The sequence below is a fragment of the Triturus cristatus genome, chromosome 3_2 (assembly GCF_964204655.1).
Source record: "Triturus cristatus chromosome 3_2, aTriCri1.1, whole genome shotgun sequence".
NCBI lineage: Eukaryota > Metazoa > Chordata > Amphibia > Caudata > Salamandridae > Triturus > Triturus cristatus.
This window is the reverse complement of record NC_140584.1, coordinates 903,011,144-903,026,104: the sequence shown is the minus strand read 5'-3', so window position 1 is coordinate 903,026,104 and position 14,961 is coordinate 903,011,144. Positions and strand designations below refer to the sequence as shown.

The 14,961-nt window shown below is 40.5% G+C and overlaps 1 protein-coding gene across 1 annotated transcript in view; it reads left to right on the top strand.

Annotated features, from left to right (window-relative positions):
- Positions 1 to 14,961, top strand: part of LOC146858423 (multidrug and toxin extrusion protein 2-like) — a 1,295,341-nt gene that overhangs the window by 249,013 nt on the left and 1,031,367 nt on the right. The window contains exon 2 of the mRNA XM_085649342.1: positions 14,659 to 14,760. Within this exon, the coding sequence (XP_085505468.1) occupies positions 14,659 to 14,760 (102 nt within the window). The remainder of the gene's footprint in view (positions 1 to 14,658; positions 14,761 to 14,961) is intronic.

Here is a 14,961-nt window from a genome sequence, read left to right as displayed (position 1 = left end):
TCCTGAAAGAATATAAATAATAAGACAGATGAAATTGCCTGAAAACCAAAGAGAAATAGGAATGTTCCTTGGAGTTGTGGGGTCCTGTAGGCAGTGGATTGGAGGGTTTTCCTTGCTTGCCAAAACCCTGATACAAATGACTAAGAAACAAGCAAAACATTCAATAGAATGGGATAATGAAAGTATGGAAGCCTTTGTAAAATTGCGAAAATGTCTATGTGAAGCTCCTGCTTTAGGTATGCTAGATTGCTCGAACAAATGTGCACTATTTTTTGTGAAAGAAATAGTTGTGCACTTTCAGTGTTAACTCAGAGACATAGTTTGATGCGACAACCAGTGGCATATTTTTCTACCACCTTGGACCCTGTAGCCTCCGCTTTACCCGGGTGTCTAAAAGCGGTAGCTGCCACTTGCATGAGTTTAGAACAAAGTGAGTTAATTTTGATGGGACATCCGGTAAAGGTACATGTTCCATATGCATTTGAAATTCTGCTGACAAGAACACAAACTCAGTATCTTACCCCTTGTCGGATGACCAAATATGAAAGTATAATATTGGGTGCTGAGAATGTGACAATAGTCAGATGTACCGTTTTAACTCCAGCCACTTTGTTACCAGATGTATACGGAGAGGGAGTGAAAGATGAAGTCGAGCACCACTGTTTGGACGTGACTGAACTTTGCACCAAACCCCGAACAGATATACAGGAAGAACTCTTGAAAAATGCTGAACATGAGTTCTTTGTAGATGGCTCGTGTATGAGCCATGAGGAGGGAGGACTACGTGCTGCTTACGCTGTGTGTACATTGGCTGGAATAGTCGAAGCATCCTATTTACCAGGAGTCAAATCTGCACAAGTAGCTGAATTAGTGGCTTTAATTAAAGCATGCCAAATTGGGAAAAATTTGAAAGTTACCATATATACTGATAGCCAGTATGGTTATGGGGTTGTGCATGATTTTGTCCAGCTCTGGATGCAGATGGATTTCTTGACTTCTTTAGGATCCCCGATTAAAAAAGGAAATTTCGTAAATGAATTGCTTGAAGCAATACAATTGCCAAAAGAAGTGGCAGTGGTCAAGTGTGCCGCACATAAGTCAGGAAATGACTATGAGACAGCTGGGAATAGGTATGCTGACCAGGTTGCCCAACACTGTGCAAAGTATAAAATAGCAGTGAACAAAAAGATTGAGACATGCGGAATCAGCTGCCAACCTATGCTACTCTCAGGATTAGAAACATGGGAAGAAGTGAAGCAATTACAAGAGGAGGTAGACTTGAAAGAAAAATAAGAATGGGTGAAAGAAAGATGCGAAAAAAGGTCCTAGGACGATGTGTGGGTTTACCAAGATGGCAGGCCAGTAATGCCAAATTGTTTGCTTTCTCAATTTGCTAGGATGTACCACAGAGACACCCATTTAGGAAAGGACGCGATGATCAGACTTTTTAAACAGGATTGGTATAACCCAAGGTTCAAGAATATAGCAGAGAGTCTATGCCGGAGGTGCTTAATTTGTCAACAAATAAATCCAGGTCATAAGACAATAGACAGCACAGGAAAAATTGGAAGAGCAGAAGGTCCTTTTATAAGGCTGCAATTATATTTCATTCAATTACCACCATGTAGAGGTTTGAAGTACATACGTGTCATAGTTTTCTTATTCTCACTGTGGGTGGAGGCATACCCTACTAGACGAAATGACAGTATAACAGTTGCCAAACTATTGTTGAAAGAACTGATTCCACGGTTCGGTTTTCCAGTGACCTTGGAATCAGATAGAGGGTCTCATTTTAATAATTTAGTAATTCGACTAATTTGTGAAGCATTTAAAATTGAACAAAAACTGCACTGTGCATACCGCCCAGAGGCTTCTGGAGTGGTAGAACAACTGAATGGCACTATAAAAGCAAGACTGGGAAAAGTATGTGCATCCACCACACTGGACTGGCCTGATGCATTACCTCTTGTTCTGATGGGGCTCAGAAGCATTCCTGACAGGAATACAGGATTGAGTCCCCATGAAATACTCATGAGAAGAGCAATAAGGCAGGCATGCATACCAACCAGGACATAATCTGATAAATATATCTGATGACTTGGTATTGGAATATTGCAAAGAAATGGCTGACCTAGTGCGTTCTATCTCTCACCAGGTTGGAGAAGACGCAGTTGCCAGGCAGCCAAACCAAGCCCGTGATCTGAATCCTGGTGATTGGGTGGTGGTGAAGGAACATACACGAGAGTCGTGCCTAGCATCCAGGTGGGGAAAACCACATCAGGTTATATTGGTTACAACCACAGCAGTGAAATGTGCAGGCTTGCCTAATTGGATTCATGCAAAACATACTAAGAAAGTACCAGCACCTGACATCGAAGGTCCCCAACTGACTCAAGCAGTTGAGGCTGAAGAAGGTTCTACAGCTGAAGGATTTAGAATATCAGATCCTGAAGTAGCTGACCAAGAACAACCGAGCACAAGTCAAGATGACTGGATACCAGTGGTTGACTTACCTTAAGTAATTGTGAGAACAAGAAGCCAAACTAGGCTAGAAAGGCAGGAAAGTAGTGAGGACCAGACATGTATAGAAGAATAGACTCAGGAAAGTGAAAATACAATTATTAGAAAATCTGAGCAGGAACAGATAAGGAAAGAACAATCTACTCAGACAGAAGCGTACAAAATAAATCACGAGTCTGAGAAGGGACAGATAGGTTTAGAAGATCGCGTTCAGGTGGCAGAAAGCCAAAGTAGAGTAAGACCTGATCAGGACCAGACAGGAAAAGAGAAACAAGTTCAGGTAGAAGAGGAGAAAATCGGAATAAAACCTGAACAGGGTTTAGATAGAGAAGGAGAACACATCCAGGCAGAAAAGGACCTTGCAAAAACAAGCCAAATCGTGTCACAACTTTATGAAAATAAAAGAACACTCGAAGACAGTGACAGTGCAGTGCAAGCAAAAAGGGTCAGAAGAGGTGATAATTGGCCAAGTGTTGTGAAAATATTGAAGTATCATTTCAAAACAATTAATCAAGAACCTGACCAAGTAAACGAAATTTCAAGCCAGTCTGGGACATCTGCTGAAAGACCCCGACGACGAAGTCAAAGACTAAAAGTATTGAATAATAAGTTCAAAGGTCCTGAATGGACCTATGTAATTCTCGAAGATTTCGAGAATTTAGATTTAAACGAAGAAAGTGATAAGGAAATAAATGCATAACAGATTGCCAAAAAAGTCAGGTTATGGGAGAACAATTTCTAACTATGAAAACAATAGATATAGCTGAAGCACACAAGCACAATTTAACATGTAAAATATGCGAAGAAGAAAATATATTTTTGAATTTAGTTGGGCAAAGGAGACAGGACTTCCAAAGAAAGGCTTCTGAACCAAAACCTCAGATACCTCAATGGGCTGAGAAAGAAAATATGTACACAACTTGCAAGACTCATGCTGCTGTGTCCCTGGACTTTGAAAAGAAAGGGAAGATCTGCCTCCATAGATTGAATACTAACTATAACAATGTATTTTTGGTTCCAGATAGTGTGAACATTTTTTTTATTAAATGGGGGATGGGGACTAAAAGGTGGAACAGATCCAGTATTTCCTGGGATTTATTATGTATGTGGAGACAAAGCATATAGGCTGCATGATCATTGGTACGGGAGTTGCTATTTTGGAATAGTATTCCCAAAGGTGTACCATGTGAAAAAACGGACAGGAACTAACACGTATGAAGAGGGCTAGTTTTTCAAAAATTGTAGGTTACATATTCAGTCATTGATACCTTCAGTGGGAGTAATTCTAAACTCATGTAGGATTTGTCAATTATCTACAGTGACTGATCGTTTATCGATTGATACTTCTGGAGGGTTATTGATGATTAACACAGAGATGGTTGCGATTAGATCTATGGTTTTGCAAAATCGACTTGCTCTTGATATATTATTGGCAAAAGAGGGCGGAGTCTGTAAAATGCTGAAAGCGCAACATTGTTGCACTTACATTCCTGACAAAGGTGTCAAAATTGGAGGATATATTAAAAATATTACAAAATTAGAGGAAGATTTGAAACCACTAAAAGTGGACAGTGTATGGAAGAAATTAATAAATAGTATTACAACCATAGGTGGTTGGTTTTCTAACTTAGGTAATAGGTTTATAGGTCAAATATTATTACCGGTATTAGGAATAACACTATTAGTTCTAACAGTAATGACATGGTTCAAGTGTTGCAAGAAGAGAAAGAGATATACAGTAAATTAAATGGAAAAGAAGAGAAAATACAGTGAAATACAGTTGGTGGGAAATGAAAGGAGATCTATGCAAAAAGATGAAAAATCTACAAATTAACAATGAAAAAGAAAGAAAAGAAAGGGTTGAAAAGATTGAAGAGGGAATTGAGGTATGCTAAAGTTGGCATCTGATTTGGTGGTGGGAAATTAGTGATGGCATTAAATGCCATCAGAGAGGTGATTGATGGAGCAAGGAATTCTATAAAAAGAGACTTGCTTGGACGCAATCCTCTCAAATAACTCATAACCCCGTAATAATTGTGTTTGTAAATACTAATTTTCACTACATGTTCGTACACACAAGTCTGGGGGAGGCTTGCCTATGTGTTTTGCTAACAAGTAACCCGAGTGACACTAAAGATGGCTGCTAAACCCAGGATTCTGTATTAAGCATGCGTCTACTGCATCTACGAAATATGTTGTTCTATCGCTTGGAGGGAAAATCTTTGCAGCTGCTCAGTTGCTTCCAATACGGCGGCTTGAAACCCACATGATAATGCGCGTGCTTTGCTGAAACTAAACTATGCAAGTTTTACTAAAATACTAATGCAAAAGTAAATGGGATAAGAGTAGAGATAGGCGGTATACAGTGAAAATATTTTATTTTGATTTCTAACATGTCTTTTTCTGACTTTACTATTAGTTCGTATTTGGGCCTCTGAGGGTGACTGAAATCCACACCCCACGTGACGACTGCACTTGCGCAGTTATAACACGCCAGGAACCATGATGAAGCTCTTGAACCACAGCCAAGGCCGCGAATGTTGCATTGTCCTGGGAACTTGACTGTCTTACACGGAACTGGAGGAAGCTGAATATTAAATTGTATATAATGTATTGATTAACTTGTGAATACGGGTGGGAAATAAAGCATGGGAAAGTAAATTAAGGGGTGGAAACATTGAACAATAAGCTTAAAGAAAAGTATTAGCAAGGTGTGATGATCATCTCCCCTTGCTTGCTCAATCAGAATTAGGCATTTCATGAACATTGAAACATTTGAGAGTGGTGTTACCATTAGAAGAGTTTAATTGAGGTAGTTTAGTTAGTTAGAGAGAGCTCATGCTGCAGAGATGCTGAGAGACTGAGATGCTGTCCGACAATTGAGCAAATCCTAAAGAAGATTCGAACTACAGAACCTAGAACCAAACTAAATAGAGAACATCGCGGAAGAATCGAGGAGGCACATAATGGAGAACATCGCGGAAGAATCGAGTAGGAAGATAGTGTCAAAGAGGGGTGCGATGCAGGTGTCGTATCTAGAAGAGGTCACCTTTCCTGTCCTGAATCCTGTCCTGAATCCTGTCCTGAATCTTGTCCTGAAGGCTTCGGTCTCCTAACCTGTCCCAGGCAACCCTTTCCAGCTCTTAGGCCAAGGGGTTGGTTTCCACACCATCCTAGGTAAATATAACTCTTTGTAGTATGGCATTGTACTGCTCTCTCTGATTTTCTTCCTTTCCAGGTACTGTCATTTCCTAAGTTAGTTCAAAGTTTCTGAATAATCTGATTTTTAATCAGAAATTAATCGGATGGTTGAACAAGGTATTTTAAAAGAAATAATGAGCAGTCCATGCAATTCACATATAATTAGCATCAAGAAACCTAATGGAAAATATAGGGTGGTGCAAGATTTACGAAAGATTAATAAGAGTGTTGTACCGTGTTGCCCTGTGGTGCCTAACCCAACAGTAATCTTGTACCTGATACCGTGGAAAGCTGGATGGTTTACTGTAATTGATTTATGTCACACTTTCTTTTCCATCCCGCTGCATCCTGATAGCCAATATTTGTTTTCTTTCAAATTTGAGGAGCGTGTTTACGTTTGAAATCGTGTTTCTCAAGGGTATACTGAAAGTCCTTCAATTTTTAACCAAATTTTGAAAAATAGTCTTGAAACCTTAATGCTGCCTAAAAAGTCAGTCCTGGTGCAGTATATTGACGACCTATTGGTCGCATCGAAAACAAGAGATGACTGTGTTACTGATTCAATTGCCTTGCTGAACCATTTGGCTGCTGGTGGACATAAAGTGGACATCAAATAGAATGTGGAGTGAGGATAGTGACTCCTGAAAGAATATAAATAATAAGACAGATGAAATTGCCTGAAAACCAAAGAGAAATAGGAATGTTCCTTGGAGTTGTGGGGTCCTGTAGGCAGTGGATTGGAGGGTTTTCCTTGCTTGCCAAAACCCTGATACAAATGACTAAGAAACAAGCAAAACATTCAATAGAATGGGATAATGAAAGTATGGAAGCCTTTGTAAAATTGCGAAAATGTCTATGTGAAGCTCCTGCTTTAGGTATGCTAGATTGCTCGAACAAATGTGCACTATTTTTTGTGAAAGAAATAGTTGTGCACTTTCAGTGTTAACTCAGAGACATAGTTTGATGCGACAACCAGTGGCATATTTTTCTACCACCTTGGACCCTGTAGCCTCCGCTTTACCCGGGTGTCTAAAAGCGGTAGCTGCCACTTGCATGAGTTTAGAACAAAGTGAGTTAATTTTGATGGGACATCCGGTAAAGGTACATGTTCCATATGCATTTGAAATTCTGCTGACAAGAACACAAACTCAGTATCTTACCCCTTGTCGGATGACCAAATATGAAAGTATAATATTGGGTGCTGAGAATGTGACAATAGTCAGATGTACCGTTTTAACTCTAGCCACTTTGTTACCAGATGTATACGGAGAGGAAGTGAAAGATGAAGTCGAGCACCACTGTTTGGACGTGACTGAACTTTGCACCAAACCCCGAACAGATATACAGGAAGAACTCTTGAAAAATGCTGAACATGAGTTCTTTGTAGATGGCTCGTGTATGAGCCATGAGGAGGGAGGACTACGTGCTGCTTACGCTGTGTGTACATTGGCTGGAATAGTCGAAGCATCCTATTTACCAGGAGTCAAATCTGCACAAGTAGCTGAATTAGTGGCTTTAATTAAAGCATGCCAAATTGGGAAAAATTTGAAAGTTACCATATATACTGATAGCCAGTATGGTTATGGGGTTGTGCATGATTTTGTCCAGCTCTGGATGCAGATGGATTTCTTGACTTCTTTAGGATCCCCGATTAAAAAAGGAAATTTCGTAAATGAATTGCTTGAAGCAATACAATTGCCAAAAGAAGTGGCAGTGGTCAAGTGTGCCGCACATAAGTCAGGAAATGACTATGAGACAGCTGGGAATAGGTATGCTGACCAGGTTGCCCAACACTGTGCAAAGTATAAAATAGCAGTGAACAAAAAGATTGAGACATGCGGAATCAGCTGCCAACCTATGCTACTCTCAGGATTAGAAACATGGGAAGAAGTGAAGCAATTACAAGAGGAGGTAGACTTGAAAGAAAAATAAGAATGGGTGAAAGAAAGATGCGAAAAAAGGTCCTAGGACGATGTGTGGGTTTACCAAGATGGCAGGCCAGTAATGCCAAATTGTTTGCTTTCTCAATTTGCTAGGATGTACCACAGAGACACCCATTTAGGAAAGGACGCGATGATCAGACTTTTTAAACAGGATTGGTATAACCCAAGGTTCAAGAATATAGCAGAGAGTCTATGCCGGAGGTGCTTAATTTGTCAACAAATTAATCCAGGTCATAAGACAATAGACAGCACAGGAAAAATTGGAAGAGCAGAAGGTCCTTTTATAAGGCTGCAATTATATTTCATTCAATTACCACCATGTAGAGGTTTGAAGTACATACGTGTCATAGTTTTCTTATTCTCACTGTGGGTGGAGGCATACCCTACTAGACGAAATGACAGTATAACAGTTGCCAAACTATTGTTGAAAGAACTGATTCCACGGTTCGGTTTTCCAGTGACCTTGGAATCAGATAGAGGGTCTCATTTTAATAATTTAGTAATTCGACTAATTTGTGAAGCATTTAAAATTGAACAAAAACTGCACTGTGCATACAGCCCAGAGGCTTCTGGAGTGGTAGAACAACTGAATGGCACTATAAAAGCAAGACTGGGAAAAGTATGTGCATCCACCACACTGGACTGGCTTGATGCATTACCTCTTGTTCTGATGGGGCTCAGAAGCATTCCTGACAGGAATACAGGATTGAGTCCCCATGAAATACTCATGAGAAGAGCAATGAGGCAGGCATGCATACCAACCAGGACATAATCTGATAAATATATCTGATGACTTGGTATTGGAATATTGCAAAGAAATGGCTGACCTAGTGCGTTCTATCTCTCACCAGGTTGGAGAAGACGCAGTTGCCAGGCAGCCAAACCAAGCCCGTGATCTGAATCCTGGTGATTGGGTGGTGGTGAAGGAACATACACGAGAGTCGTGCCTAGCATCCAGGTGGGGAAAACCACATCAGGTTATATTGGTTACAACCACAGCAGTGAAATGTGCAGGCTTGCCTAATTGGATTCATGCAAAACATACTAAGAAAGTACCAGCACCTGACATCGAAGGTCCCCAACTGACTCAAGCAGTTGAGGCTGAAGAAGGTTCTACAGCTGAAGGATTTAGAATATCAGATCCTGAAGTAGCTGACCAAGAACAACCGAGCACAAGTCAAGATGACTGGATACCAGTGGTTGACTTACCTTAAGTAATTGTGAGAACAAGAAGCCAAACTAGGCTAGAAAGGCAGGAAAGTAGTGAGGACCAGACATGTATAGAAGAATAGACTCAGGAAAGTGAAAATACAATTATTAGAAATTCTGAGCAGGAACAGATAAGGAAAGAACAATCTACTCAGACAGAAGCGTACAAAATAAATCACGAGTCTGAGAAGGGACAGATAGGTTTAGAAGATCGCGTTCAGGTGGCAGAAAGCCAAAGTGGTGTAAGACCTGATCAGGACCAGACAGGAAAAGAGAAACAAGTTCAGGTAGAAGAGGAGAAAATCGGAATAAAACCTGAACAGGGTTTAGATAGAGAAGGAGAACACATCCAGGCAGAAAAGGACCTTGCAAAAACAAGCCAAATCGTGTCACAACTTTATGAGAATAAAAGAACACTCGAAGACAGTGACAGTGCAGTGCAAGCAAAAAGGGTCAGAAGAGGTGATAATTGGCCAAGTGTTGTGAAAATATTGAAGTATCATTTCAAAACAATTAATCAAGAACCTGACCAAGTAAACGAAATTTCAAGCCAGTCTGGGACATCTGCTGAAAGACCCCGACGACGAAGTCAAAGACTAAAAGTATTGAATAATAAGTTCAAAGGTCCTGAATGGACCTATGTAATTCTCGAAGATTTCGAGAATTTAGATTTAAACGAAGAAAGTGATAAGGAAATAAATGCATAACAGATTGCCAAAAAAGTCAGGTTATGGGAGACCAATTTCTAACTATGAAAACAATAGATATAGCTGAAGCACACAAGCACAATTTAACATGTAAACTATGCGAAGAAGAAAATATATTTTTGAATTTAGTTGGGCAAAGGAGACAGGACTTCCAAAGAAAGGCTTCTGAACCAAAACCTCAGATACCTCAATGGGCTGAGAAAGAAAATATGTACACAACTTGCAAGACTCATGCTGCTGTGTCCCTGGACTTTGAAAAGAAAGGGAAGATCTGCCTCCATAGATTGAATACTAACTATAACAATGTATTTTTGGTTCCAGTGAGTGTGAACATATTTTTTTATTAAATGGGGGATGGGGACTAAAAGGTGGAACAGATCCAGTATTTCCTGGGATTTATTATGTATGTGGAGACAAAGCATATTTTAGGCTGCATGATCATTGGTACGGGAGTTGCTATTTTGGAATAGTATTCCCAAAGGTGTACCATGTGAAAAAACGGACAGGAACTAACACGTATGAAGAGGGCTAGTTTTTCAAAAATTGTAGGTTACATATTCAGTCATTGATACCTTCAGTGGGAGAAATTCTAAACTCATGTAGGATTTGTCAATTATCTACAGTGACTGATCGTTTATCAATTGATACTTCTGGAGGGTTATTGATGATTAACACAGAGATGGTTGCGATTAGATCTATGGTTTTGCAAAATCGACTTGCTCTTGATATATTATTGGCAAAAGAGGGCGGAGTCTGTAAAATGCTGAAAGCGCAACATTGTTGCACTTACATTCCTGACAAAGGTGTCAAAATTGGAGGATATATTAAAAATATTACAAAATTAGAGGAAGATTTGAAACCACTAAAAGTGGACAGTGTATGGAAGAAATTAATAAATAGTATTACAACCATAGGTGGTTGGTTTTCTAACTTAGGTAATAGGTTTATAGGTCAAATATTATTACCGGTATTAGGAATAACACTATTAGTTCTAACAGTAATGACATGCTTCAAGTGTTGCAAGAAGAGAAAGAGATATACAGTAAATTAAATGGAAAAGAAGAGAAAATACAGTGAAATACAGTTGGTGGGAAATGAAAGGAGATCTATGCAAAAAGATGAAAAATCTACAAATTAACAATGAAAAAGAAAGAAAAGAAAGGGTTGAAAAGATTGAAGAAGGAATTGAGGTATGCTAAAGTTGGCATCTGATTTGGTGGTGGGAAATTAGTGATGGCATTAAATGCCATCAGAGAGGTGATTGATGGAGCAAGGAATTCTATAAAAAGAGACTTGCTTGGACGCAATCCTCTCAAATAACTCATAACCCCGTAATAATTGTGTTTGTAAATACTAATTTTCACTACATGTTCGTACACACAAGTCTGGGGGAGGCTTGCCTATGTGTTTTGCTAACAAGTAACCCGAGTGACACTAAAGATGGCTGCTAAACCCAGGATTCTGTATTAAGCATGCGTCTACTGCATCTACGAAATATGTTGTTCTATCGCTTGGAAGGAAAATCTTTGCAGCTGCTCAGTTGCTTCCAATACGGCGGCTTGAAACCCACATGATAATGCGCATGCTTTGCTGAAACTAAACTATGCAAGTTTTACTAAAATACTAATGCAAAAGTAAATGGGATAAGAGTAGAGATAGGCGGTATACAGTGAAAATATTTTATTTTGATTTCTAACATGTCTTTTTCTGACTTTACTATTAGTTCGTATTTGGGCCTCTGAGGGTGACTGAAATCCACACCCCACGTGACGACTGCACTTGCGCAGTTATAACACGCCAGGAACCATGATGAAGCTCTTGAACCACAGCCAAGGCCGCGAATGTTGCATTGTCCTGGGAACTTGACTGTCTTACACGGAACTGGAGGAAGCTGAATATTAAATTGTATATAATGTATTGATTAACTTGTGAATACGGGTGGGAAATAAAGCATGGGAAAGTAAATTAAGGGGTGGAAACATTGAACAATAAGCTTAAAGAAAAGTATTAGCAAGGTGTGATGATCATCTCCCCTTGCTTGCTCAATCAGAATTAGGCATTTCATGAACATTGAAACATTTGAGAGTGGTGTTACCATTAGAAGAGTTTAATTGAGGTAGTTTAGTTAGTTAGAGAGAGCTCATGCTGCAGAGATGCTGAGAGACTGAGATGCTGTCCGACAATTGAGCAAATCCTAAAGAAGATTCGAACTACAGAACCTAGAACCAAACTAAATAGAGAACATCGCAGAAGAATCGAGGAGGCACATAATGGAGAACATCGCGGAAGAATCGAGTAGGAAGATAGTGTCAAAGAGGGGTGCGATGCAGGTGTCGTATCTAGAAGAGGTCACCTTTCCTGTCCTGAATCCTGTCCTGAATCCTGTCCTGAATCTTGTCCTGAAGGCTTCGGTCTCCTAACCTGTCCCAGGCAACCCTTTCCAGCTCTTAGGCCAAGGGGTTGGTTTCCACACCATCCTAGGTAAATATAACTCTTTGTAGTATGGCATTGTACTGCTCTCTCTGATTTTCTTCCTTTCCAGGTACTGTCATTTCCTAAGTTAGTTCAAAGTTTCTGAATAATCTGATTTTCCTACCTTGAAAGAAAACGGTGTACGAACTTTACTTTATGCTTCTGGTTTCACATGACATTTTTTATATAAACATTTAAACCTTCTTGAGTCTGTGGTCATTTAAAGGTATTTACTTGATGGTATTTACACCAAAACTGCTAACAACTAGGTCCATTGATCAGAGGAAATTATATTCGGACAGAAGGAATGGTGAGAATTGGTGAGGTAAATTTATCTCGCTAGCATTAACACACAAAATTGATCCGAGCGGCGCTTACAAGCTTAAGTATGAATGGTTATGGGCCCAGGTGAGTATGTGGATAGTGTGTATCATTTAGCTGGTAACCCTCCACTCCATCAACTGCTCTGCTGGAAAACTGATCTGCCCCCAAAAGGTCTGCACTCTGAAGGACTGCACCTGCTGTACATTCTGGGAATTTAGTGCTAACGACTTTGACTTGCTTCAAGAAGGATTAAGGAGTGGACTCCCTGCAAGCTACAGGTTAACATAGCCAACCTGTATCTCCTCCACCAAGGACTCCCCATCCTAGAGTGGGTCCAGTGAACTTTTAAGGATTTGGCAGGTGCATTATGGGAATTGTAGTCCCAACATCCCAAGGACCATCTCAGAGATTCTAGACCTTTGGATTGGTGTTTTGGACACTTTGGACTCACAAGAGGAACTTCAGGAAGAAGTTCCGGAAGTTTGGAAAAGTTTGGAGTAACTTTTGTAAAATGCTCCATAAATCGAAAAGGTGTATTGTGGGAGCGGTAGTCCCCAGCCCCAAGTGGCAAACCAGAGCATCTGAACTCTTGGCTAGTACTATTCTGACGCCCACTTTCCTGAATTACGAAACACTTCTGGAAGTAAGTGTAAAGAACGCTCGACTTTATCCCAGTCCAGCACAACCTGGTTTAATCCCTTGAGTGTTATTTGCGTCCAAGCACTAGTTTTACTTTGAACCTTTGTAGACTTATATCTCTGATTCCCTACATTGGATCTTTGTCATTTTGGTGTCTATTTGTTCATAAAAATATAACCTGTTTTCATAAATTGGTGTTGGATTTTTATTGTTTCTTACTTATTAACCCTTTCGCTGCGGCGGGCATTCCGCCGCAGCGCTGGGGGGTGCGGGGGGCAGCGCGGTGGCGCTGTGCTCATGACGGAGCAGCTCCGTCATGAGCCACGGTTAAGCTGTGCTCATGACGGAACGGTTCCGTCATGACTCCGCCCATTTGCGTTGTCCCCCCGCACAGGCGGGGAAACAGCGCCGCGTAGGCGGAGCGGCCGCCAACGGCCGTGACATGACGGAACCGTTCCGTCATGAGCACACGGCAACCGTGGCTCATGACGGAGCGGCTCCGTCATGAGCGGGGAAGGGGTTAATGTATTAGTGTTTTGGATGCTTTACACACCTGTCTGCTAAGTTAAGCCTACCTGCTTGTTGTCAGCTACCAAGGGTTGAGTAAGGGAATAATTTATTGGGACCTTAACTGAATAATTGTTTGTGTTTGTAGTCTTATTACTAGTGGTAGGTCCCTAGTTATCACTACTAATAAACCACTTGCCAACATCCAGACTATGAGGTGTAACTGTAGCGTGGCAGACAACTAATTTGCAAGCGGTTTTGCTTCCAACCACCCAATGTGCCTTGACTCATCCTCCCCATCAGTGACAGCTGTTGACCCTCCCAGGGGCTTGAAGGTGGTGTGGAAATCACCTGCAAGCAAAGCCAGCAGTTTATCAGGCCATTCTAGGAGATGGTGAACCAGCAATTTTAATGTAGGTGAGACAATATTCTTAAACGTAGAGTAGTTATAGATGTTGAAAACCTTTATTCTATGCCCATTTTGACCACTGATAATCAGGCCCATGATGTCTTTGCTGTTGAACTCAAGTCTTTTTATAGTGATGTGTTGCATATTTTTAACCCAGATCAATCACAAAATGGGTGACCCACTCTGTATGGAACTGCCTGTACGCTATAATTCGTATACCCTTGCTTATAAGGGCAGTTAATTCTTACTTGAAGGCTGAGGCTGCTGAAACACCTTGGGCAAGTGAGTTATATATAACCTGCAAAATACAGGTCCACTATTTTGGATTCTATTAAATCTTTTCTAAATTCTGAGGGGAACGTCAGGGTTCACTTTATAATCTCCCAGTAACTGTGCCTCTGCAGTGTTATTGTTACCTCCTGTATCAGTGTCTTTGGGGGATAAGGTGGAGTTAACACACCTCAATCCAGTAAACTCATAATGAAGTTCCAGGGGCAAGGCTGCCTTAATGCCCTCCCATGAAAAATACATCCAGTCCATCATAAGTGAGGTATTTAGTGTGTGCGTGCGTGTGTTTGTATCTGTTTGCACACCCTACACCGTTTACAAAGAGTATGGTGACAGCACATCTTGTACTGTATGAAGTCCGCTCTGTTGGTAGTACATTATTCTATACATTTTGTATTGCAACTATGAATTAATTAATTATTTCTTTTTCTCTTGACAGGTCATAGCACAGCTTTTAACTTTCCTGCTGTTTGTAGTCAGCAGCATATTCTGCGGCCGCCTAGGGAAAGAGGAGTTAGCTGCAGTGACTCTCTCCAATAACGTATGTATTAAATTCACTTTGAATAATTTATTAGATGTCTGAGGTGATTTATGGCCTTTTGTTGCATGCAAGAAGAGACTATTTCTGTGTATCCATTTCTGTTCTCTATATGGAAGAAAAAGTAGGTGAAAGATCCAGTCAGTGTAATTTTTCTGTTATTTTTTGCTAAGGCAGAGGAGTGTCGTCCCACTGCTCTTTGAG